This window comes from Tursiops truncatus, chromosome 3 (assembly GCF_011762595.2).
Source record: "Tursiops truncatus isolate mTurTru1 chromosome 3, mTurTru1.mat.Y, whole genome shotgun sequence".
Taxonomy (NCBI): Eukaryota; Metazoa; Chordata; class Mammalia; order Artiodactyla; family Delphinidae; genus Tursiops; species Tursiops truncatus.
In genome coordinates this window covers 156347701-156375605 of record NC_047036.1, presented here as the reverse complement: position 1 = coordinate 156375605, position 27905 = coordinate 156347701, and the positions used below count along the sequence as shown (strand labels likewise).

Below are 27905 nucleotides of genomic sequence, written 5' to 3'. Positions count from 1 at the left end.
CTTTAATTAAATATAAATACTACATGCCAGAACCTGTATCAAATGTGTGACATCTATTAGCTTATTCAGTCCTCTGAACAGCCCTGTAGGAGTGGCACTAACAATGTCCTAGTATTTTAAAGGAAGTTTGGTAGAGAAACTTGTCTAAAGCCCCTTATCTAGCAAGTGGCACAGTCTTCAGCCTGGGACCAGGGTCTGCTTTTCTATTGTTGAGACTCTTGCCCTTTTCCTTTCTTTTCTAAATTCACATCTTTGATGTTCTGCTCATAACTGTCTCTTCTTGTTCTCAAAGAATCTGTCTGTTTTAATTATCCACCTAACCTTTAGGTAGACAACTTCAAAACCCTTTAGGCCCTGCCCTCCACCAAAGCTCCAGGCCAAGCCCTGGGCCTTAGAATGAGGACCCACAAACCACACAGGAGCTGCAAGGACCTGAGTCATCTGTCCCTGCCTCCCACTGGGACCTTATCCACTGCCACTCATCCTCACCTCGAACACATACCAGCCTGCTTGGCTGCCTCATGTCCTGGGGCAAACCTGCTCCCTCCAGCAGCAGTTCATCTTGTGTACCCTGTGCCCTCTGACTGTTCTGCTTGATAGAGTCTCCTTCCTATGCTCAGCCTGTAGTCACCCTTCAGTTATTAACTCAGAGAGTCCCAAGGGCCAAACTCCAACCCCACAGGCTAGTTCAAAGCCCTGTTATATTCTTGCAGCACTGGTGAGTGTCCTTTCTCCCAGGTATTAGTTTATACTTTTATGAGTTCTCCTGATGCATCTTAAGGTTCCCTTGAGAGCTGGGTCATTTGTCTTTTGCTTACCCTTGTGTCTGAGACTTGCAGTTTGTGCTGAGGAACACATATTGAAGGACTGAAGGATTTGCTACAGGCATGCCATGCGCATCTTTGCTTCAAACTCAACAAAATGAAAATTACATTTTGTGCAGATGACAGACACTTTCCACATTTGTCTACTTTCTGGCTGACCTAATGACCTCACCATATTCATCCCAAGTAGGGATCACATCCTTTCTGTCAAATCATCTCTCTTCTTCTATATCTTTCTCAGCCTTCGCCACCTCACAGGTGCCACATATGCTTGAATTATTTCTTATAACCAATGCCTTAACCTACAGCTTTGCCACCTCCAAGATATGCTTTGCAACAATCACAACATGTGTGCAGTCATTATAGGACTCACTGAACTGGGCCAGGTATTTATTTAAATGCTTTGCATTGTTGTTGGGCTATAGACCCATCGTTATTATACACACATTTTTTTTGGATCTCCCTAGCAACCCACCTACCCAAATTTTTTATCATGGGCTAATTAACAGGAGGTAGAAAAAATAAAGTTTGGAAAAAAAAAGACTTTAAGAAATCATTATGCCGTATAAGGATAAGAAGGTCATGGGGTAGTTAGAAAATAATGGAAGGAAGGAGCTAAGCAATTCTCCAAATTTACTGACAGTGAAAACATGAGAATTCGGGTTCCAATAAGGTATACTATGAGGGATTCCGTTAGAAATGATCAGTTTCCTAGGAGGCTAGGGTAACTAGAATGTTAATTTTATCCTTGTGGTTGAGGGTGCCTGAGTTACAACTTTTCCCTGGGAGTAGCTCATTTGGACTCTAGCCAGCGGATAAAACCCATCTTGGGTCTGTTTCTCACGCTGTGGGGTTCCTCCCTTCTGTGCCAGACCACCAGGGGAGATAGCGCAGGCAGCTGGGGAAGGCGGCTCTGCTATCAGCAGGGCCGGGCGAGGCCCGGCCGGCCATGGCCTCGGGGGGGCCCGGGGAGCGGCTGTGCGAGGAGGCTAGGTGCCCAGTGTGCCTGGATTTCCTGCAGAAACCGGTCAGTGTGGACTGCGGCCACAGCTTCTGCCTCAGATGCATCTCCGAGTTCTGCGAGAAGTCCGACAGTGCACAGAGCGGCCTCTATGCCTGTCCGCAGTGCCGGGGTCCCTTCAGGCTGGAGAGCTTCCGCCCCAACAGGCAGCTGGCCAGCCTGGTGGACAGCGTGCGGCAGCTGGGGCTCGGCGCGGGGCCCTCGGGGGCGCGCCTGTGTGTGAGGCACGGCGAGGAGCTGAGCCGCTTCTGTGAGGAGGACCAGGAGGCTCTGTGCTGGGTCTGTGACACCACCCCAGAGCACAGGAGCCACCGCACAACACCGCTGCAGGAGGCCGCCAGGTGCTACCAGGTGAGAGGTGTTACCACGGCACGTGGAGGGCCACAATTCCTGGGTCTGGAAATGCTGATCTGTAACAGAGGAGCCGACTGAGTCAGAGGTGTGAAAAGTGCCTTGCTAGGGACAGAGCCAAATGCTACCACCTGATCTGAATGACCTGTGCCCTCCGCACCAACCACCCTCCTGGCTCACATTCACCTTGAGGTCTCCATGCCTTTGCTCCGTGCACACCCCACCTTTAGGGACCCCTGTTCAGGAGCTCAGACATACCATTATTTTAGGTTGCCCTCCTCTCCCATGAAATTCTCCCTGGACATTTAATTTCATGCTGGTCTTAATTTTCCTGATGTTGGTAATCTGGGTTCCACAGCTAGAGCTCTGGTGTAGAGGGCTGTGTTGTCCAATGGGCTCTTAGTTACAGGTGCGCATAGTTATTGGAAACACTTCCGAATAACTATCATTTGTATAATGTCTTGCTTTTGCATAGTGTTTATCTCTATGTTAATTAATATTGTCACCAAAACAACCTTCATTTTTAAAAAATTTTTATTTTATTTTGGAGTACGGTTGATTTACAATGTTGTGTTAGTTTCAGGTGTACAGCAAAGTGATTCAATTATATATATACATATCTCCCTTCTTTTTCAGATTCTTTTCCAATATAGGTTATTACAGAATATTGAGTACAGTTCCCTGTGCTATGCAGTAGGTCCTTGTTGATTATCTATTTTATATGTAGTAGTGTGTATATGTTAATCCCAAACTCCTAATTTATCCTCCCCCACCCTTTTCCACTTTGGTAACCATAAATTTGTTTTTGAAGTCTGTGAGCCTATTTCTGTTTTGTAAATACGTTCATTTGTATCATTTTTTTAGATTCCACATATAAGTGATATCATATGATATTTGTCTTTCTCTGTCTGACTTACTTCACTTAGTATGATAATCTCTAGGTCCATCCATGTTGCCGTAAATGGCATTGTTTCATTCTTTTTTATGGCTGAGTAATATCCCATTGTATATATGTACCACATCTTCTTTATCTGTCCATCTGTCAATGGACATTTAGGTTGTTTCCATGTCTTGGCTATTGTAAAAGTGCTGCAGTGAACATTGGGGTGCATAAAGCAACCTTCATGTTTGAACATTTGCTAAGAATAGTTTCTGGATGGGCACAGGGCTCTGATCACCTTTAAAACCTGCCAACGCATGTTACTCTGAAGTAGAAATCCAGTAGCTAAGCACACAGGCCCTTCTCTAGTCAACACGTATTTGTGGACTTATGATGTAAGCATCCTCAATGAAAAGGTGACTCATATTGGAGTGCCTGGCCCACAAAAGTGGCATCTGTGAAACCCTATGAATAAGATTCTCCCTGCTGGTGCTCATCAAAAGTTTTTAGACATATCCTGAACACATTTAAATTCTCAATATCTGGAACGGCTGCTAGCACAAAGGAGGTTAAAGTCATCTTTAATCTATCGACCTTTACCTGAAGTACTAGCACGATGAAATGAAGTGCAAATATCAACTTTCTAAAATAATAATAAATTTAATTAACAAATTATTATTAATAATGTATAATATTTAGTATATTTATATTATATACTATAATTTATAATAACAAAATAATTAGTAATTATTATTATTATTTTAACTTTGATTGTTCTAAATCAAGGTTTGTGATTTTTTTTCCCTCAACTTCCCTCTGGACCTACCAAGAAATATCTTTCTTAGTGTTTCTTCTTGATTTTGGTTGTCTTCTGCAAAATTCAGTTGCTAGCTACTTTCTAGCTAGACTTTTGAAATATATTCCTGCCTTTTTTTCTTTTAATCCATAAGGTACTATATATTGCATGGATAATGTCATATTTCTAAGGAAGTTTTCTCTATTTCAGTAGCTCTTCAACTAAATACCAAATAAATATCTTCTAAACTCCTTAGCCTATCAATCAAGACATTCTAAGGCCCTAAGTTTTCTTACTATAGTTCTTGTCTAAACCAATCATTCGATCCAGCAAAACTAGCCTAATCACTGTTGTCCCCAAACATGCCACAGGTTTTTACCTCCTTGCTTTTGCTTACAATTTCTTTTGTCCATAAGTGTTGAAGTATTCTATTCCTTCCAAACACCAAAAAAATTGCTAGTTTCTTCATCTTTTTAAATGCCTCCATGGATTCTATTGCTATTTTATGTGCTCTACCTTAGAATGTTATCTTTAAAAAAGAACAACCTTGATGTGTAGGACTTGTTCAGTGACTTTGGGAAGAATTTCATTTTTTGTTTGTTAGTTTTTGTTTTGTTTTTTCTGAGACTTATTGAATGACTTTGAGAAGAGTTTTAAAATGTGTGTATGTGTCTATCTTTGTGTGTGTTCTTTGTAAATAAAATACATGTGTTTACCTCTAGCAGGGGTCCTAGGGTTGAAAGAGATTTACTTTTCATTAAATTATTTTTCTACCCCTTGTAAGATTTATGACATTCTGTATTTCTTTTTCATTTAGTAAATATTAACTTACAAGTTTTCTTCTGCCAAATATAATAAATACACTTCTGATTATAAAGTAATAAATAACTGTAAGCAGTTGAAATATATAGATATAAGGAATAGCATCACTTTTCAACCAAGAATTAGCATATGAGATTTTGTTTATTGAATATATTTTCATTGGTCTCTGCCTAGTTTTTATATATTCATCATAAGCATTTTTATTTTTCAAACTTGGTGCAAAGTTGCATGAAGTATACTTATTTTAATTTTCTTTATACTTGTATTTCTTGTCATTAAATATTGTGCAACGCCTTATTTTAATTCCATCCTGTGAAAATAAAATTTTCTCACTCCCGTATTTTTAACACTTTGGTTAATTACAGTTTTACTATTTAAAATACAATGAACACACTTTTAGATACATCTTTGATTCCATCTGGCATCAACATTTAAAAACATATTTAACAGTTATTAACGAGGTCGAACATTTTTATATGTTTTCTAGGGCCTGTTTTAGCTGATCTTTGTATTTCCCCCCATACCCAGTCAATATTAAGTACTGAATGAGGGTATCTGTAATGGCTGCCGCATATCTTCCCAAACAGGTAAAGCTCCAGATGGCCCAGGAACATGTGAGGAAAGAGATGGAGGAAGCCTTGACTCAGGAAGCCAGTGTGGGAAGGAAAACTGTCATTTGGAAGGTGAGAGAATATTGGGGTTCAGGAGGTTAGCCTATTTGAAGGATCCAAATTTGGGTCACTAAATCATTCTTCCACCAGCACTCCAGTACTTTTGTTCCATCTACATAGGTACTCAAGAAAAAAAATCTCAGTTTCACCCTGGATCACCTCATCCCCTCAAATTATATTGTACAGTTGTGTTCTTTTTATCTCTGTTAATATGACCCCAATCCAAATTGTAAATAAACTTTACTGATCTTGATCTTACTCACTCACTTGATTTTACTCATCTTAACTCACTGCATCACGTAGAACAGAGTTTTGTACTGTCAGTACTAGTTTAAAAAATATATATTTGTTAGATGAATGAAATAGTAAATATTTCACATCACTTATATATATGAAATACAGGTTAATAGTCATCATCTTACATATAGAAAGACAGTCTGAATTTTCAGTCTTTTTCAGTCATCCATAAATATTTTTTATCTTTATTATACCTCATCAGCTCTCTTATTTATTTATTTATTTATTTATGGCTGTGTTGGGTCTTCGTTGCTGTGTATGGGCACAGCTCTAGTTGTGGCAAGTGGGGGCTACTCTTTGTTGCGGTGTGCGGGCTTCTCATTGCAGTGGCTTCTCGTTGCGGAGCATGGGCTCTAGGCATGCAGGCCTCAGTAGTCGTGGCACATGGGCTCAGTAGTTGTGGCTCGCGGGCTCTAGAGCACAGGCTCAGTGGCGCATGGGCTTAGTTGCTCCATGGCATGTGAAATCTTCCCGGACCAGGGCTCAAACCCATGTCTCCTGCATTGGCAGGTGGATTCTTAACCACTGCACCACCAGGGAAGCCCCTCATGAGCTCTTTTTTTCTCTTACCTATTTATACATACACACACACACAAACATACACAGAGTGATTCTGAACCTGGTGCAGTGCTGCCTTCCAAGAGATATTTTGTAATATGTGTAGATGTTTTTGGTTGTCACAACTGGGAGAGGGTGGGTGCTCTCCTAGCAACTCATGTGTAGAGGCCAGAAATGCTGCTAGACACCCTAATGCACAGGACAGTCACCTTTCCCCCCCAAAAAATCACAGCAAAGAATCACCTGGTCTAATGTCAATAGGGTCAATATTGAGAAGCTGTATATGGAAATTACGTAGGTGTTTTTATTTATATAATATGTATTATAATATATAGAGAATCTATTTTATAGAATATTTCTCTTCTCTGTCCTTCTCCAAGGAACCCTTTTATTTTTATAATTCTTTCTTCTTTTCTCAAAAATTTTGTCTTGTGCTCTGTTTTCTGACAATATTTTCATAAGGATTATTTCTGCTGTATTTTTCTTCTGTGATAAGTCTTATCTTTTCCCATAGTTATGTATATTATATGTAAAGTTCATTGATAGTGATGTTTATTGATAATTTTTATTCTTTTTATGCTAACAATCCAAGTCAATTGTTTTTAATCCTGACCTGACCACAAATTTACAAAATCAGAGATTCCATATCTGAGATATGGGTTCCTTCATTTTTTGAACCCTCCGCTGATTATTCTAAAGTAGAGATGATTCTAAGATCCCTGTCCTAGGCCAAATAAACTAGCATGATTTTTACCTTTGAAAATGTATCTATGTGAGCCAAAAGCAACAAGCATGGGCTTCAATAAACTCTAAATTCTGTGAAAACCCTTAGCCTTTCTGTATCTGTAGATATAATTGTAGTACTCAGAAGGATGATACGAGAGAAGAGTGAATTGCAACTAAAACTCTCTGGACCATGTTATCTCTTATGACCCAAATATAATTCCACTGTTTTTCAATGACTGAGTTATTAGCACCACTCCTCAATAGCACAGCCTCCAACGTGGAGAATGGGGGAGAAATTCAATGAGTTGTACCTTTCAGATCAGAATATGGAATTCACAGTTGGTTGACTTTAAAGAGGTCAGAATTATATGAATCTAGTTGTTTAGAAAGTAGCAGAAGGAGGTAGAAATGGGAAATTGGAGGAAAGAGTTGAATCTTATGAAATTTGAGGAAAATCGTTATTAGAATTCTTTTAAAGGCACTAGCTTGTGTTCTTAAATCGAACCAAAATGGTATAATGTTTAATAATGGACCAGAGAATTCAAAATGTGGAGAGACTATGGGAGGGCAATTTGCCTCTTATTCTTAGTTTAAAGCTACTTTTCCACACACCAGTCTCCAGAGAATAAAATTTAGATATATTAATGCTGTATCGAAATGTGTTCCTTAGGTCTATTAAAAAATTATAGAGGTGAGATTTGGGTAGAAATCAAGATGAATTCCCTGAAGCTTTGCAATAAGTGACCTGAGAATAACATTTCTTTCTTGGCTCTGCAGAGAATGTTAGCCTTATATAGTTTCATGATTACCACATTATTGAGGAATATTTTCTAATCTCTATAAACATTTTCTTATTCACATTTACAAATCCAGGTCTCTCTAATCTCTCTTCATAATTCAGTTATTTCCACACAGTTCTCATTCCAGTGACTAATAGTAAATTTTAACTTCTATTGAGCAACAACTCTATGTTAGTCACTGTGCTCAACAGTTTGATATTTAATTCTAATTCCCAGACCCTTCTTTTCCCCCATTTTATATATGGTACTGAAACTTGAATATGAAAGTGCCTTGTCCTCAAGTCCATGGAAATGGGATCCCAAATCCAACAGTATTTCTCAAACTCTAAGTTTGAAAACTCTAGCAGGCCACTTCTCATGAGTAGTCTCTGGCTTCTGCATGTTGTTAAAATGCAGTGGGTCCGTTCATAGAGTTATGAAGATGAGATCACTCCAGACATTGCCTTCTCCAGCTTCGTCATCCCATCCGTGAAGGTGGAGGCCAAATGCTCTGCCCCAACTGCTGATCATTCGATGCACTGTGTCACTCCAGGAGAAAGTGGAAACGCAGAGGCAACGCTTCAGGTTGGAGTTTGAAAAGTATCGTGGCTTACTAGCCCTGGAGGAGCAACTGCAGCTTAGAAGACTGGAGGAGGAGGAACGAGCCACCCTGCAGAGACTGCGGGAGAGCAAGAACCGGCTGGTTCAGCAGAGCAGAGCCTTGAAGGATCTGGCAGAGGAGCTGGAGGAGAGGTGCCAGCGCCCAGCCCTGGGTCTGCTGGAGGTGGGGCTGGGTGCCTGGGAGGGGAGGAATGGGTAGACTTGAGAACAGGGGGACAAATAGCAGCTTTCAGAGACAAAGAGCTTAAGCATTTATGATCTTTAGGGAAAGGGCACCCTAGAATTTACTTGAAAAGCATCTTAATTCTTAATCCTAGCATCAGAATCTGAAGGGACCCTAGAGAATCATATAAAATAGTTCATACTAAAGACAAAACTTAAATATTTTTAAAACTAAAATCAATTTAATGATTTACAGATGATTAAACAGAAAAAGGACAATCTATAACCTCAAAATCGGTCGATGATGATATTGCTGTATTTCAGTGATGGCCAATCCAAAAAAGTCTTATTAACCCATTTAAATGTCAATAACCAAAAGTATGAGTAATATTTTAAATTGTCCACCTTGAAATTCGCACGTTAATTTTTAAGACAAATGCTAATTTTCTAGCCCATATTGCATGACTATTCCAGGTGTGGTAGGGAGAAATTGCCTGGGCTCCATGCAGCTTGCCCACGCTATATTTGAGATTATAGAACAAAGAGACAAATAACAGGGAAAAGGAAATATTTCCTTTTAATCCTCCTTGAAGGCATTAAATCCCAAGTGAATTGAGAAAGTCATCGTTGTTGCTGGATGCATGCTATCATGATAGAACTCACTGCAATGGAAATTTTCTGGGCACGCTTCATTGTATCTCATCCCCAGTGCCTCATTTAGGGATTTCTGAACTAAGTAATTCCTATCCTCATGTAAGTACTGTGATAAATAGCACTGGTTACAGAGTGGGGGGGTCATTAAATGAATGCATTTACGAAACATTTTTATTTAATTTGTCCCATTTTGTCTTCAATATATCTATATATCAGTAAAACTTGTGTTGTTGTTATTAGTATTTTTATTATTATTTTTATTAGTATTGCTATGCCCACTTCCTAGTGAGCAAACTGTCAGAAAGGAATAAATTTTCTGAATTTCAGACAGTAAATAAACACAAGAACTCTGGCATTTTCAATAATATTCATTGTCTCATCTTACCATATCTCAAAACACAGTGTATATAAAGTTATCGTTTATTAGCACTGAAGAAATGTTAAAATGTCTTATAAATCTTAGGGGGAATATATTCTCAAATAATTTAGTTTCATTTTTATACCCTCTTTTCCCTTTCTTTCTCAGTACCAGTAAGCTATATTTCACCCGCAATGGTCAAAAACAAGGCCTGTCATTCTGATGAAAAGTAAAGCTAATCATTTCCCTGTTTTTATGCCCTGTCAAAATTAATCTAACAGGTAGCTATTTTTTAGAGGGAGAGGGGAAATGCAATGCAGGTGATTTATTTAATAATCTACTTTGAGATAAAATGTTACTAGATATTAATGACTTCTATTTTTATCCACTTAGGTAATTTAGACATGGTATGTTGGTTCAAAGAATGAGGAATTTAGGGTTTTCTTAAAAGGACATTGAGAGCAACATTTTATGTCTAACCTTTCACTGTTACTCAAATAAATTCTGAAGATACTTAGAATCTGTTTTTACCCTAATTGCATTCACAGAATGTAACTCTTTACTAAAATATTGAAATGTCAGAATTATCAATTCAGAAAATAGTTAAACCAATAGATATTATAGGAATTAACCTAAACTTTGTGTGGTCTGATTTTATTTTAATAGAGGCAAACTGATTATATTATTTTAAATTCATGAGAAAACTCAACAACAGCCTGTTTTTAGCTTTTATTGAGAGTCATGTTTCTTATAGTTTTACCTTAATAGTTAATGATTTCCAATAATTCCTAAAGAGATGTTCATGGTGTGTCCCCAGTCTGTCAAAAGCAGTTCAGAGGTCTAACTCACACCTACTTGTTTCTCTTTCACTTTCAGGGTGCGGGAGGAGCCTTGAGCCGGTATGTTTACTTTCTGAATCAAAGAATGGGTTGGGAGAGGCTGGGGAGGTTGGTGGATAACCCTACTGAGAATTGTGGGTTCTGCGCTCTTCTCAGAAGTAAGAGTGTCACACGGCTGGATCTGGAGACCATCCCCATGGAGCTGAAGACAATGTGTCGCATCCCTGGGATGAGGGAAATGTTGAGAAAGTTCCAAGGTAGGCTGCATTTTAGAGCTCGAGGAACTATGACACCTGGAATTTGGCTCTTATTGCAATTTGTTACTGTACCAGTCAGGCTATAGTAACAAACAGGACCCAAAGTTTAGTGGCTAAAATCAGAAAGGTTTTATTTCGAGATCATGTTATAGGTTGATTACTAGATTGTGGAGGCTTTAATTTCACATAATCTCACTCTGGGGACCCGTGCAGACAGAGCCCCACCTCCTTCCTGTTGCTGGTAGCCATGGAAAAGGGCAAGATTATGATGAATCATGCACTACTCCGAAGTGGCACACAGGGCTTTCCTGAGGATTTTATTGATAGAAGTGAGTCACACGTTTATGCCAAACTATAAGGGAGGAAGGGAGAGAGCACCGTGCTCAGAATAAAAAAAAAAGAATGTTGAGATACTTCTGAATAGTCTGAAAGAATATCAGAGTCACTGACACCCATATAAGCTACATTTGGTTAGAATGGTGGGCTTGAAAGTGATATTAGCTGTGATATAAGTAACATTACTTCTAATCAATCTCCATTTCCTTGTTTATAAAATGCTAAAAAATTGTATTGTTTGGAGGACAAAATGAAACATTTGAAAACAAAAAATCATCAATATATGAAAGCATTGCAGTGTATCAAGTAATATAAGGTTTGGATTATTTTATTATCTGGCAATTTGATGAATTTCTTAAATTAGATAGTTAATAAAGCCAAAAATAGTCAATTATATTTAAGTACTCTCTGTAGGCTCTGTGGTGTTATAATTAGTTTGTTTGGTCCTATTATGTTGTTTTTTAAAACAGTAACGGTTCAATACTTTTAATTTCTTTTTTATATTCAATTTATACCAAGTAATGAAAACAGACAGTGGCTAAATAGTGGCTTTATTACTTACAGGGAAACCACTTTGTCCCATGATGAGAAAACCCATCTTATCAGTCCTGTTCAATGATTTAATCAATGTTCTGATGGGCAAAGTAATATGTACTAACTGCATGAAATGTTGCAAGTTACTACACTCTCATAATCAGTGTCTCCATATTCCCACTTATTTTTACTGAATTAACTAATCAATTCCACAAATATTGTGTATTTTATGACAGCAACTCTTCTAAACATTAGAATATAAAATTGAACAATAACATCAACTTACAAATCTACAGCTTCATGTTGCATATATTTGCTTAAATTATGCAAAATACACAGAATGTTAGAAGATGATACAGAATATTGAAAAAAAGAATAAATTAAGGGTGGCTGGAAGTTCTGGGGTTAGGGCATCTAATTTGGAATTTGATCATCGAGGAAAGCATTCCAGGCATCAGAAATGAGTGCCAAGGCCTGAGATGGAAATATGGAAGATGCATTCCAGGAGCTATGAGGAGTTCTGTGCGGCTGTGGTGGAGTGAGTGAGGGGAGAGCTGGGGAGGCCAAGAAAAGTCCAAGTAGCACAGGACCCAACAGGCAGGCCACTGTGAGCAATGCTTTACCTCCAAGTGAAATAGAACATCAGTTAAAAGCTGTAAATGGCGGAATAGGATGATTGGATTACTGTTTTGTGGCGATCACTCTGTGTGCTTTATTGAGAATAAATTACAGAGGGGAAGTCTTGATGTGGGAAAGCCAGTTAGGATCCGTTGTAATAATCCAATCAGAGACGATTGTCCATTGGACAAGGGTAGTAGTACTGGAGGTGCAGAGAAATGGACAGAATCTTGGTATTTTGAAGGCAAAGCTGGCAAGATCTGCTGTTGGATTAGATATGAGGTGTCAGAGAAGGAGAAAAGTCATGAATGATTCCAAGGTTTAAATCTCCAGAATTGGGTAATGAAATTGCTGTTTACATTGACAGGTAAAGCTGCAGGTGAGGCAGAAAAAGGGAAATGGGTTTTAGACACATCAATGCTGTGATGAATGTTAAATATCCAAATGTTGATGTCAGGTACACAGATGAATTTACAAATATGGAGTTCCAGGAGAAAAGTCTAGGCTAGATATATATATATTTGGAATTAGTAAGCATATGAATGGAATTTAATGAATGCAATGTGCCTGCCAGCCCCAGAACACATCAGAAGTGATCTGAGAAAGAGGCAAGAGGTCCCAATCCTGAGACCATTGGCTTCTCGAATAGCAGTGATGGAGGAGAAGAGGAGAAAACAGCAAAGGAGACCAAGAAGGGGAGGCCAGTGGAGAGGGAGGGAAAGCATGATGACTGGTGTCTTTGGGAAAGAGAAGTGAAGTTTCCCAGGACAAAAGGATTCTCAACAGTGTTGAGTGCTACAGAAAAGTCATTTAAGGTGAACTTTAAGGACTGATCATTTATCAATGCATGGGGCACTGGGAAGAAGGAGTAGTTTGCTTAAGGTATTATTCTATCTTGGTGAGCAACTGAGTTTAAGAAAGAAGAGGTAGGGAGAGGAACTGGAGATAGATGTATTAACAACTATTTCACAGATTTATTTTCTTATAAATGGAGCAAATAAGTGTGCTGGAGTGGGAATGATGCATGATGACATGAAATCTGTTAAATAGGCCTAACACAATTCCACGGAGACCCACTTTTCAATTCCCATTATTTATGACAGGAAAATCATATAATTTGGGAAAATCACATAATCTCTTGGGCTCTGAGTCTCCTCATCTACAATATGAGGATGATAGTGGCACCCTTGAGGGTGGGGTTCCATGGGATAGTATAGATGATGTACTACTTATGTGACCCATTCAGGTTTGAGTATCAATAAAAGATGGTTAGAAGTGGTTTAGAGACAAATAAGAATAACAGTCAGCATATTAGTATTTGTTATTAGTATATTAAAAATTAAAATATGATTAATGAAATTTACTAATTTTGAATGTTTACCAAAAAAAAAGACACTGAATATTTTACATCCTCCCTTCTTCACTGAGGTCATTTCATTTGTAGATGTATTTATTAATTATATGTACAAATAAAATTTCATATCAATCTCACTGGGACTTCACAGTATCAGTAGTAGTTTTCTGTTGCTGCATAGCAAATTACCACAGACTTAGCTACCAAAACCACATCCATTTATTGGCTCACAGTTCTTCAGATCAGATAACCACATGGGATCAGCTGGCATCTCTGCTTAAGATTTCATAAGATCAGAAATCAAGGTGTTGACCAGGCTGGCCTTCTCTAAAGGATCCAGGGAAGAGTCCACTTGCAAGCTTATTCAGTTTGTTGATGTAAAGCAGTTCCTTGCAGTTGTGGGACTGAGATTTCTATCTCCTTGCTGGTTATCAGTTGGGGGTCACTCACGCTTCTCCTCAGCTGTGGCCCACTCCATCTTCAAAGGCAGCAATGACACATCAAATCCAAATCTCTCTGATTTTCACTTCTGGTGGCAGCCTGATAGCCAAAGAAACCTCTCTGATTTTAAAAGGTGGTTTTATTAGACCCACTCAGATAATCTCCCTCTTGTCACATAATATAACAGAATCATGAGAGTACCACCAGGGTCTGAAGGTCATGAGGCTCATCTTAGAATTCTTCCCACCATAGTAACATAGCTTTGAAAGTGGTGGATTTTATACCAATGAATTTTTCCTATAGGCTTTGAGGAGAAAAAAAAATCCCAAGGGAGCTGTAAATTTTATTTTAAATGCAGATCTTCCAAAGAGCACCAAAGATCTTCCAAAGTGCTCTGGATAGACATAAAAGGAATCTAAATGGTCATGCACATGGTTTGTCTTATCATCAATGGTTATGTTTGAACTGGGGCAGTAACAAGTCCTGGATTATGCAGACATAGCAGTGGAATACACTCAAAAGCAATGAAGCATATACTCATCGACCTGCAAGGTGAAATACATATTTTGTTATCTCCAGGAGTTATTAGAGGGAGAGTGAGGAATGGCGTGACAGTTCTCAATATCATGGCTTCCTAAGTTTTCACCAGTCTTTTCTGTTCTTTTACATGTTCCACAAAATTCTTTCTGCAGTTGACATAAAACTGGATCCCGCCACAGCACATCCTAGCCTCCTCTTGACTGCTGACCTGCGCAGTGTGCAGGATGGAGAACTATGGAGGGATGTCCCCAACAACCCTGAGCGATTTGACACATGGCCTTGTATCCTGGGTTTGCAGAACTTCTCATCAGGGAGGCATTACTGGGAAGTCATGGTGGGAGAAAGAGCAGAATGGGGGTTAGGTGTCTGTCAAGACACAGTGTCAAGAAAGGGGGAAACCACACCATCTCCTGAGAACGGGGTCTGGGCCATGTGGCTACTGAAAGGGAGTGAGTACATGGTCCTTGCCTCTCCATCAGTTCCTCTCCTCCACCTGGAACGGCCTCGCTGCATTGGGATTTTCTTGGACTATGAAGCAGGTGAAATCTCCTTTTACAACATCACACATGGGTCTTATATTTACACGTTCAATCACCTTTTCTCTGGTTTTCTTCGACCTTATTTTTTCATTTGTGACACAGCTCCTCTTATCTTACCACCTATGACAGAAGTGGAGTTAGAAAATTGGGCATCCAGGGGTCATTTTCACCCTGCTTCTAACATTAGAGATGATCCTTCCTAAAATTCTGTTGCTAAGATACACCCCAAGCCTAGCAAAGTTTCCTGGAGTAGAATGGAGGGTATACATATGTGAAGGCTCAACAGATGTCCCCATTTAGGTCAGCACTTCATTCCTTGTCACTATGGACATTTTCCCATAGGGGCAAAAGAGAAAATATAAAATATTTGTGTTTGGACAAGGATTGTATAGAATAGTAATTTTAGAAATGGAGCAGTCTTACCACTCCTTTCCCAAATGGCTCCACATACTTTCTTGATGTGTTTTCTTCAAATGAATGGCCCTCATATTAAACAAAGATATCTATACATTTATTTTAATGTCTCATTCCTTTTAATATCTCTTCATTCCAATCTTCCATATATTAAGAATTAGAAATGGCAATTCTTAAATTGGTTCAGAACAGTCCAATATTGTTCTAGCATCAGCTCCGTAATTCTTTTTCCTCCTCCTTATTTTCCTTCTCTTATTCTCTCCTCTTTCTCTGTCTCTCTGCCTCTGCATCTTTCTGTCTCTGTCTCTCTCACTTTTGCTCTTTATTGCTTCTTTCTTCTTTTCTTGCTTTATACCCCTTATTGTTTAACCTTCCATTTCCTTCTAGATTAATATATTCAGAACCATCCCTTTATATATTCATGATTCCTATGACTATTCAATTACCCTTTAAATCCTCTTCACTCAGGGGTCAATTTTTGAGAATGATGAAATTCATTCCTCTGATTCTAATATCACTGAGCCTCATGCCTTATCCCTTACAACTTTTTCCTTTATCTTTGGATACATTTTTCTTAATTGAAGCATAGTTGATTTTGTGTTAGTTTGTGTTAGTATTGTGTTAGTTTCAGGTGTACAGCATCGATACATTTTTTAGAGTAGAAATTTCTCAGAATTCTGATTCAACTAGTTCTTTGACCTAGTCATTACTTAGTTGTAAGACTTCAAACAAGCAACCTCTCTCTCTCAGTCTCAGCTACTTAGTATGATTCCTGTACATGGAACAATGATATTGACCTCCCAATGTTTTGGGAAATAAGTAAGGTTGTGATTTATATGATTGGTTTAAATTCAACTTTACTACTCAAATACAATGTAAAAATGACCAGAATGATGAAATGATAATAATATTTGACTTATTTTAAAAGTATATTCTGTACATGTCCAACAAAATTCTTAAAAATTATTGAAAGCTAACTCTGCTACCATCTTTCTCTGTATCTATGTCTAATAAATAATTGCTAACCAAATGCTAAAATGCTTAAATGCTAAATAATTATTAATTAATAGAAAATTTAGATAACCTAATCCTGATAATAATCCGCCAAGACTTTAATCCTCTACTTTAACCCTACCTTGACTTTTTTTTTTTTTAACATCTTTATTGGGGTATAATTGCTTCACAATGGTGTGTTAGTTTCTGCTTTATAACAAAGTGAATCAGTTATACATATACATATGTTCCCATATCTCTTCCCCTACCTTGACTTTTAAGGAGCTTTTCTCATCTAGAGAGATTTCTTTGACTAAAATCTTTCACATACTTTGCAATAACATTACTAATATAGTTTTCTTTCTATATTTATTAATATATTTCTTTTCAGACTTTTTACATTTGGAGGAACATTATGGAGTATAATAATTTTAGAAATAGCAAAATTTTATCAAACTGTATTTCCAGATGGCTCTACATATTTTATTGAAGGGGACTTGTATTAAACAAAGATTTCTGTATATTCATATTTGATACATGTATGTTTGATCATGAACAAACAATTCCCCTCTTTGTCTCTTTTGGAAACAGAGGTAATAATAATGTACCCTTACATCCCTCTTGTTGATATTTTATATACCATGAATTCTCTAGGCCTTTTCTGTTCATGAACTAAGTAGAAACTGGCTCATGCAGTGGGTCTCAGTTCATGCTTCCCCATGATCAGGGCTTAAATGAGGCATGGCAACTTGTTGTAACACTTGAGTGTCCATGTCACTATAGGGCCAGCAATTATGAGAGGAGTCATGACAGAGAACATACACTCAGAGCAGTAGAGCCCCTTCCCCATAGGGATCAAGAGGGACAGGGTCACTGGTCTCAGATCATGTCACCCCTGGGGGCTCCACCCATTCACCAGGACAAGGAAGCCTCATGGCCTCAGGCCTGCTACCCTCTTCAAGGGGCGAAAAGGGAATCCCACGAATGCCTCCTCCCTACCAAGAAAGCTAACATCTTAGTCTCCACTGTCACCCTTTAATCCTATTATCCCAATGTGCATCTTATCATGAGGTATGTTAGTTACTAAACCAACTTAAATCTTTCTTCATCCCTTGCATTCCAAGTTTCACAAAGCTTTGTGCATCTCCTATTATGGTCCCTACTCCTTCCCTTCCCAATTCCATACACACACACACACACACACACACACACACACACACACTCACTCATACACAATACACAGAATCTTTTCCAGTGGATAAAGACTCCACAATCTGGCTAACTCCTTTCCTGATTTTACTTTCTCATATCTAGTCCATCAGTAAGCCCTGTTGGCTCTACCTTCAGCATATATCTAGAGTTCAGCCAGAGCTAACCTAACCACTCTGCTGCTAAAACCATTGTCTTAACATCCATCCTCTCCCTCTGGGTTATTACATTAGTTTCCTAACAATAATCCTGGCTTTACCTCGGCCACTTCTGTGTCCTTTCTCAATGCGGCAGCCAGACTGATCCTTTTAGCACCCAAGATTGTAGTACCATTGCAGCTACCTTCCATCCAACTTATAGTTATAGCCAAAATCTTTACAACAAACTCTCAGACGCTAGAAGATCTGAGCACAAGTTCCTACTCTGATTCTGACTCCCTCCCCTTACTTCCCCTTTTATTATTCTCCATCTATTCTGGCCTCCTGGCTGGGTTTACACCACCAGGCACTTCCTACTATTGGGCCTTTCTCCCAGCTGTGCCTTCTACCTGCAATTTCCTTTTCCCAGATGCTTCTTTAATTCATTCCCTTTCTTTCTTTAAGCCTGCTCAAATCCAGCTTCTCAAAACTATACAACCTGACCTACCCCAGAACCACCCAGAGCTTACCCTCCCACTCCCCTTCACTGGGCCCAATGGAGGCTCTTTTCTTCAATATAGTACTTATCAGCTTCTAATATATTTTATTGTTATCCTATTTATTGGGTTTATTTTTATTTATTTATTTATTTTTGCTTTTGCCTTTTCTGGATAGAATGTAAGCATCCTGAGGGGAGGGATCATTGTCTATTGATAATGATATATCTGACATATCTCAAACACCTCAAGTACTGGTTTGTATGTGGTTATCACTCAATGCATACTTGTTGAATAAATAAATGATTAACATTTTGTGGACAGAATAAATTCTGGGTCTGAAAATATTTTGTGAAATGTAATATAGTGGTATTATTATTAATTTATAACTAGACTACCACTGACATAAAGCTTAATGTCAAGTTCTAAATGAATAAAATCAATGCTTAACTGTAGAGGAAATTTGAATAGAAGGCTAAATTTGAATAGAGGAAATTTGAATAGAGGTAATGATTCTCATGACTTGATGAACTGCTGTGCCCAGGAATGGTTCCACTGAGCCTCCTGTAGCTTTGATTCCCTATGGCCATACGACACCTTTGACTCATGCGTTGCCTTGTATGCACTCCATATGCAAATTCTCATACTCACTAAGAATGTGGGGAAAGTTATATAAAATTATATGGAATAAAAATTTTATAGAAATTGACTCTTTCATGCTTTATGAACCCCTCTTCCTCTTAACTGCAAGGTAGAGCTACCTCTTCTCCCTACAGGATGTCTTTGGTCTGCTGTCCCCAGCATCGCTCCCTTTCTTCCAGGCATCCCTCTGTTACAGCTGGACTTTTTTCTAGCACAAATCATTATAAAGAATGACTAAAATCATAAAGAATGATTAAAAAGTTGTTCTCAAACATTAGTTTTTCCGAAGCTGTAACTCTCCAGAGCTATGTTTATAGTTTACCAAAAGACTGGCTGATTTATTCAAATAACTAATTTGATCATTTTCCCCACCACCCAATCATGTGACTGATTTGTCAAGTGAATTAACTAACTAAACTAGCTATCCTAGCATGATGGAAAGGCCCTGAAGGAAGGGGACTAGGAGGAGGGTGATATGTGGGGCTGGCTGGGAACAGGAAGTAAAATAGCTTCATCAGCAGGCAGAAGGAACTGAGCTAATTTACAGTGGTGATTTGACACTTATTGCCCCAAAAGGGCAGAGAAATTGGGAACACTGGGATTTATTAAATCTGTCTGCTCTCCGAGAACCGACCCCTCCATGCATGTTTTCTGTGTGTTTCTGGGGTCTTCTGTGGATTTACTCTTTTATTATAACAGGGAAGGATGGAGGCGGTTGGCATATAAACACATATATGTATATATGTCTGTATAAAAAACATATTCCACAAAGCTACAAGTTCTAAACATTTACCTATATGGTAAATTTTTACTCCTTGACTCTGTAACTGTGTGTATTCCAAAGAACCCAATAATTATTTTGATAAATCTCTTAGCCAATTGATTCAAGCTAGCCTGTTTTTCTCTGATATTGCATGGCTGATTGCAGGGACTCAATTTGTATTCATTTATCTATTATTGTTCGTTTTCTGTTTCAGCCTTGGCATGCCTCTGTAAGAGCATTAAAAACACAGTCATATATACACAGTCTAATAAATTAGGAGTTCATGATACTTGCTCAATTCCCCTCTAGTTAGGTTTTGAAACTAAAGTATAAATCCTAACTAACTAACTAAATAAAGCAAAATTGTTGTCCCTGTCATTTTCTTAAATTAGTAATAAACTTTCAATTGATCGATGCACCTAAACAATTTTTCAACTATCTAGGACAATGGGTTCTTTCTTTTTAATACATAAAAGTCTTAATAAAACAGTGTCTGAATACTTCTGCCCCATTTTCAGTAGGTCTAAGGGGAAAAAAAGTGATTCTTTCCAAGTGGGATGGGACTGATTATACCTCAGTTGTTTTTTAGTTACATAATAATTCTTGGGAAAAGAGGAAGGAAGCAAATGATCCATCAGTATTTATGTTTATAGAACAAAAATGGATTGAGTCCCTGATTTTACTTACATGAAGTAATAAATTCTTTCCATATCAAGGGACAAATTTTCATGGGGCTCATTTTCTGTCTGGACCCTAGGGGAGATCATAGAGTTTGTTGTGATGTATACCTACAGCACACGTCAGTGTATGTACTAATGACCCCTGTGGGTTTAGAAGTTTCACCAGAGCTTGGGGCTGTTGAGAAACCCAAACCACCATCAGGGTCCCTCTCAGTCTTTCCTCAGGAGAGCTGCGTTTTACTGTCATTGCCATATGCTCCTCTGCACAAATATCATGGCCCCTTTCATTTATAGAGGAATGGGTCAAGACCAGGAGAAATGCCTTCATTTCCTCCCACATCAGGAATTGCACCTGGCTGGACCACCTGTGTGCACACAGGAGGGAAGAAGAGATCACACAATCCCGTGGAAATCCTCCCATTAGATCCACACATTTTGGCTTCTGATTTTTAATGATACCTGGTGGCATACAAGTAAAAACGGTGAGTAGATTTCTGGATTTAGGAGCTGTGATATTGTGACTTGTAAGAAATATATGTTTGGTCATTCAGATGACCAAACATATATTTCTCACATATGTTGGTCTTCATCCACAGTTCCTGGCTCACAGCTCCCAAACCCTTGGAATTTCCAAAGTGTTGAGAGTGATAAAGATGTCTTTTGTTATATTAACAAGGTGAGTTTGGAAAGCACCTAAGGATGGAGACTGTTGCCAATGGACAACCATGTGATTAGAGGGCTGGAATTTTCAGTCTCACCTCTAGACCTCTGCGGAGGGGAGAGGGGATAGAGGTTGAATCAATAGCCAGTAGACAATGATGTAATCAATCAATCATATCTATGAATGAAGCCTCCATAAAACCCCAAAAGGACAGGTTTGGGAGAGCTTCTGGGTCAGTGAACACATAGAGATACAAGGAGAATGCCCTTCCAACATGCTTGCCCTATGCACCTCTTTCACCTGGCTGTTCCTGAGTTATATCCTTTTAAAATATACTGGTGGTCTAGTAAGTAAAATGTTTTTCCGTGTTCTATGAGTCACTCTAACAAATTAATCTAACCTGAGGAGGGGGTCATGGGAACTTCTGATTTATAGCCAGCTGCTCAGAAGCACAGGTAACAACCTGGACTTGTGGCTGGAATCTGAAGTCCAAGGAGGGGATTGATAGAACCTCCAGTCTGTAGCCAATTGGTCAGAAGCACAGGTAACAGCTTGGGTTTGCAACTGGCTTCTGAAGTGGTTAGGGCGTTGAGGAAATCTTATAGGACTGAACACTTAACCTGTGGAATCTGATACTTTGCCTGGGTAGTTAGTGTCAGAATTGAGTTGTACTCTTAGACACACTGCTGCTGTCCAAGGTTTGTTGGTGTGGGGACCCTCCCCATCCACCATGTTGGAAACTGGGTCTCAGAACCTCCATAAAAGGAGCTCTACTCATAAGTTTGCACTTCTTTGTTGTTTTGTTAAGTTTAAAAAACATAGGAAATGCATCAAAGAAATAGAAAAATAGAAAATGGGAAACATCCTCCTTGCTCTTGGAAAATTTGTGGATTATGACTGATATACCAAGACACAAATTTATAGACAAATACATACATAAAACTCATATTTTTAATCACAAGAAAGCAATAAATTTACCAATGCAAAATAATTTCTTTGATTTGTTGTTTGAGTGTGGGCATTTCTGAGGTGGAATGGTGCATTTGGGGACAACAGTGCTCACACTCTGACCAGCATCTACAGGGAAAATAAAGTTTACCTTTTGGTACACTGTTAGCACACACTTTCCTAAATACACAAATTAAATGTTTTACAAATCAATAGTCTTAATGCAGGTGATCTGCTCTGCTGTCTCCTACTCATGCAAAATCATATCTGAAAAGCTGTGAGTTGTCAGTCATTGGATTCATTTCCTGACCTTTCCATGAGTCATTGCCCATGTGTGGGGGGAGAGCTCAGATCTCTCCAGTTTAGCACTTGTTACCGCCTTTCAGTTTTTCTAACTTTGAGCAATGAAGAGAAAGTGTTTCCCCAAGGCTGAGAAGACTTGTACTACCACATTAAGCAATTAATTGTTCACTCTTTTTTAAAAAAGATTTATTTATTATTTATTTAATTAATTTATTTTTGGCTGTGTTGTGTCTTAGTTGCGGCATGCGGGATCTTCGTTGAGGCATGCAGGATCTTTCGTTGGGGCGTACGGGCTTTTTATTGTGGTGCATGGGTTTCTCTTTAATTGCAGTGTGCAGGCTTCTCTAGTTGTGGCACGCAGTCTCCAGGGCGTGTGGGCTCTGCAGTTGTGCCGCACAGGCTCCAGAGCGCATGGGCTCTGTAGTTTACGGCATGTGGACTCTAGTTGCGGTGCACGAGCTCAGTAGTTGTGGTGTGCAGACCTAGCTGCCCTGTGGCATGTGGGATCCCAATTCCCCGACCAGGTATCGAACACACGTCCCCTACATTGTAAGGCGGATTCTTTACCACTGGACCACCAGGGAAGTCCCTAATAGTTCATTCTTTGAGCTTCCAAGCTATGCCCATGTACATAAGATGAATGAATGGTTATTGCCCGATCTCTCCCCTCACCAAGAGAGTGATGACAGATCCACATGACATACAGTAAAACTCATTGTGTGCAAGAACAAGTACACAATTAAATTAAATATGAAGATATTCACAGGGACTATAGAAGGTACTTATGAAGTGTAAACTGCAGGTGGAGAAGTGGAAAGGGTGGGGAGACTGTTAATACTAGAACAGTATGCTGAGAAGGACCTCAAACAGAGAAAAGAAAACTGATTATATTCCTTCCAAAGTTTTAATTTAAGGGGAGAAACTATTTGTCCCTTCCCAGGGCCATTTAGAAAGTGAAGGTACTCTGTATCCCATCTGAGAGACAGGTTTCTTCCATGGACAGAGGTGTGTACTAGAAACATCCATCCCAGATCCCCAGTGGCTAAGACAAGTGCTCCAGTCTTGTTCCAAGAGGAGAAAAGGGGCAACACCTTGGTTAAAACCTGGCAAGCTGTGAGTTATTAGCAAGAACGTTTTCTTTCAATTGTCTCAAACCTTCCCGTGAAGAAGCCATTCTCACCTCCACATCAAAGTTGTGAAAACGATTCCGGAGATTGGAACTCCAGTTCTTTTGAAAACCAAACTCATGCCCTTTCACTGCATTTGGCTCATTTTCAGCTCCTCATTCTCAATTTTCTCGTGTTGCACGGGATTTACAGTTTTAAGACTGTGAAATTGTGCAGCAGTTTGTTTTAAAACACTGGTGTTACTATGGAGATGGAAAATTCCTTTCAGTCTTTTTTCTTTCCTAACTTCCTGTCTTTCTTCCTACTTTTCTCCCTTTCAGTTTGATAATTACCAAAAAAAAAAAACAAAAACAACCCAAAACAACAACAAAAAAAACACTTAAGGGCAATGAGGCAATGATTTCTGTAAAGAGGGAATAACAAAATTAAAAAGATATATTAAGAGATTTTTTTAAAAGACAGAAAATCATTCATAGGGAATTTTCCTAAATATCATATCTTATATGCATACATGTATATGTATTCTTTTCTAATTTCTTTTTTTTCTAATTTCTTAATGACTCATGAATATTGATTATTACTTTATAAACGAAGGATAGGTAAACATTAAAGTCTCCCTTAAACTCCATCTCATGCTCTAGAAGTGAGTCTTTTTGACAGTTCAGTCTATATACTTCTAGATATTGTTTCTATTTTAATGTAAATATTCATATATAGAGAGATTCTGTGACCAAAAACATGGGTTATCATGTTTTTATCAAACATGAGATTTTATTATAAAATCTCACTATATATTATATTTTGCCTTCTCCTTGTTTGAAATTAATAAGATTTTGGGAAAAATTTCCAAGTGAAGCCACATAACATATACTATTTTCATTTAGTCATTGTTTGTTTCCAGCTCATAAGGCGTATTTATTAAATCGTTTATAAAATCATTTCAATAACTTTGGACATATACATTGTTTCTGAGTATTATCCATTTCAATCAATGCTATAATGAAGATTATGGAGGATTTATATTACATGTTGTGCAATAATAAATGCAGGAAATAGTTCAATATGCAGAATTAATGGGTCAAAAAAAACATGTAATTTAAACATGTAACTTAAACATGTAATTTTATGGAGGATAGATATTTCTTTTGTTAAAATAACATGAAGAATGTCAAAATATATGTTATTCGCAATTAATTATCTTTTCTAAGATCCTGTCGAAGATACTATACCAATTTAAATTCCTATCAAGAATTAATGGGCTCATTTCCCCACACTTCCCATCTCTGTATATATCATACCTTTAAATATTTACATATCTAAAAAAGCAAATATCTTTATATCTACATTTTAATTTTATATACTCAATCATCAGTGAGAACAATTCTGATGTTTTTAAGTCACGTTGTAAATAATTGTTTTTCTGTGAACTGCTCTTCAAGCATTACCTTCTTTTATTTTGTTACATCTTTTCTTGCCATTTTTGAAAAACATATTAAACAAGGTAGCCTTTCAATTTTCATGTTGAATTTCTCTAGTACTGACATTATTCTTTAGACTTTGTTAGTCATCTTTCTATAGTATAGATTTGAAAAACAATATGGCTTTCAAAAATTGCAACTTGCCTAGTGAGATCTACCTAAATCCAAGATGATGAGGAAAAAAAAAAGAGAGAGAGAGAGAAAGAGAGAGAGAGATGTATTGAACAATGATCATGCTTTCTTATAATGGCTGTAGTTTTTAACGTTTTTAAGTATTTGATTTGTAATTAGTTTTGGTGAATGGAGTAATTTAGGTATCCACACTCCCCAACCCCAAATGCCTTGTCAATGGTCATGTTTTAGTTATTATATTTTTAGTGTATGTTTGGATATATGTTAAGGATAATTTCTCCTCATTAGACTTTTTTCTTTTTCCTTCAGAATTTTCCTAGACTAGAATGCTTAGTCTCATGGGCTTATTTTCCCATTCCATTTGTATGTCACGTAAGTTTTATGTAACATACCTATAAACTTTTATATTTACCAACTTTCTTTCATATTAATAAAATATTAAAACATATCTGTAAAGTAGTTTGACTATTATCATTTTAGATAAGAAAACTATGTAAAGGTAAGTGAGCTTTCTAAGATCTTGTGATTGTATCTTGTTGGCTAAGGGACTGTGACAGGGGAGATTGAGACTGTAGCCCAAGATGTTTTCAATCTACTCCTCTGTATCTCCCTGTAAGACTTCTGGTTTGTGTCCTCAAACATAATTTTCTTTGAATGTGATATGTTCTTGGAATTGCAATTTATTAGAGGTTTCTGAACATGTATGTGAATTATTGCATTCAGGTTGTATCATCCGTTATAAAATTTTGTGAATTTTTCCCCTCAAGCAGTATATAGTATTTTGGAAGAGAAATAAAATGTCTTTTTTACCAGACCTATCTGAGAGAGAGACACACACAGGCAGACAGACAGACAGAGACAGAGAGACAGAGACAGAGGGAGAGAGAGGGTGGGGGGAGAGATTAACTTTATGTGCATATTGCTTTAGTAATACTTTATCGCCTCATACATTACTTATCTACTCAGATACTTTAACACTACCTCAAGAATAATGATCAAATGAGTGAAGTGTATCTTTGAGATAAAGAGTAGATAAGTATTCTGCATATAAATACTATGAAATGGTTATTCATGGAGTCCATTTGGGGCCTTTAAGGTTTTAGCAGGAGCTTAAGAACTTGTGTCTTGAGAAGAATCAGTAGTTGGGTTGTGATTTATCTTTCCTGTCATTGGAATTAGAGGCAGTATCGGCAGTGAAGGATAAAGACTCTAAGCCCCATTTCCTGGGTTTCAAAATTAGTTCTACTCCTAGAATACGATGACTTACTTAACATACATCTGCCTCAGTGTCCTTTTCTGTAAGTGAGAGATAATAAGAGTGCCAACTTCAAATCATTCTTTTTAGAGTTGGTGAGTAAATAAATGTAAAAAGCATAGAAGATTGCCTGGCTTATAGTAAGTGCTCCCTTTTACTGGCAAAGCTCATTTTTACTCTCTCCATTGCATTCAAATATATATATATATATATATATAGCATTCAAATATATATATATTTATGTATATGTATATATACATATACAAATGTGTAATATACTTATACATGTTTTGCTCCATATTGTGCTGGAATATCCCTTCAGTAAAGTTGGACTTCCACAAAGCCTCATCCATAGGTATCTTCCCAAGTCAGCATTCTCCAAATTTTTCCCAACTGTGAATGAGAGTGGTTGAGGTGTTTTCTGACTCCACTGGTTCTGCAGCCTGTACTGAGTTCTGTCTGCCTATTATTGGATGCACAGGTGGGCAAGACTCCTCCTGGGTTCCTTGGCATATGGTGCTGGATTTCATAATACCCACAGGAGCACATTCCTTTGCAGATAGATGTAGAATTACTTGTTTAATAGGGGGAACAAAAAGGATGAATGTGTTACACTGCCATAAAGTTATTGTCACTCCTCATACACTTTAGAATTAGTTTGTTGATATCTACAAAATTACTTGGTGGGATTTTGATCGAAATTTAAGTGAATCTAGAAAATAAGTTGAAAGAAACTAATATCAAGACAATATTGAGTAGTCCTACCCACAAACATGGAATAACTCCATTTATTTAGTTCTTCATTGATTTAATCATTAGAGTTTTGTAGGCTTCCTGTTCATATTTTGTTAGATTTATACCCATGTATATCATTTTGGGTACTTATGTAAATGGTTCTGTGTTTTTAATTTTTCCTTGCTGACTGCTGGTATATAAAAAGCAATCGACATTTTATATCAATCTTCTATCCTGTAACCATGCTAAAAACCTTTCTTCATCCCAAAAGGTTTTCTTTGTCAGTCCTTTCAGATTTTATACATAGACAATCATGTCATCTGTAGCAAATGTATTTTTATTTATTCCTTCCTTGATATTTTTTATTTCCTTATCTTGTCTTATTGCATTAAGCAGAAATTCCAGTATAATGTTGAAAAGAAGTTGTGAAAGGGGATGTCATTTTTCTAATACCTGATCTTACTGGGAAAGCTTCAAGTTTCTCACCATAAAGTATGATTTTAGCTGTAGGTTTTTGTGGGTATTCTGCAAGTCAAGGTATTCCTAGTTACTGAGAGTTTTTATCATGAATGGGTGTTAGATTTTGTCAAATACTTTCCCCACATCTATTGATATGATCATGTGATTTTCTTTTTTAGCCTGTTGGTATGATGGATTACATCAACTATGTTTTAAAAGTTGAACTTGCCTTACATAAATTGGGAAAAGCTCACTTGGATATGATGTATAATTCTTTTTATACATTGTTGGGTTTAATTTGCTAATACTTTCTTGAGGATTTTTGAATCTATATTCATGAGATATGAAGTTTTCTTTTCTTGTAGCATCTTTGGTTTTGGTATTAGGGTAATGCTGGCTTCATAGAATGAGGTAGGAAGTATCATCACTTTTTATTTATTTATTTATTTATTTATTTAATTTATTTATGGCTGCATTGGGTCTTCATTTCTGCG

General features: G+C 37.7%; 1 protein-coding gene across 1 annotated transcript; it reads left to right on the top strand.

The window, feature by feature from the left end:
* The first annotated feature begins 1705 nt into the window (after positions 1-1705).
* Positions 1706-18558, top strand: TRIM58 (tripartite motif containing 58). The gene is made up of 6 exons (XM_004318815.4): positions 1706-2196; positions 5282-5377; positions 8279-8509; positions 10397-10419; positions 10516-10616; positions 14592-18558. The coding sequence occupies exons 1-6, from the start codon at positions 1774-1776 to the stop codon at positions 15179-15181; spliced, it is 1464 nt and encodes a 487-aa protein (XP_004318863.1). The 5' UTR covers positions 1706-1773; the 3' UTR covers positions 15182-18558.
* Positions 18559-27905: the final 9347 nt, after the last annotated feature.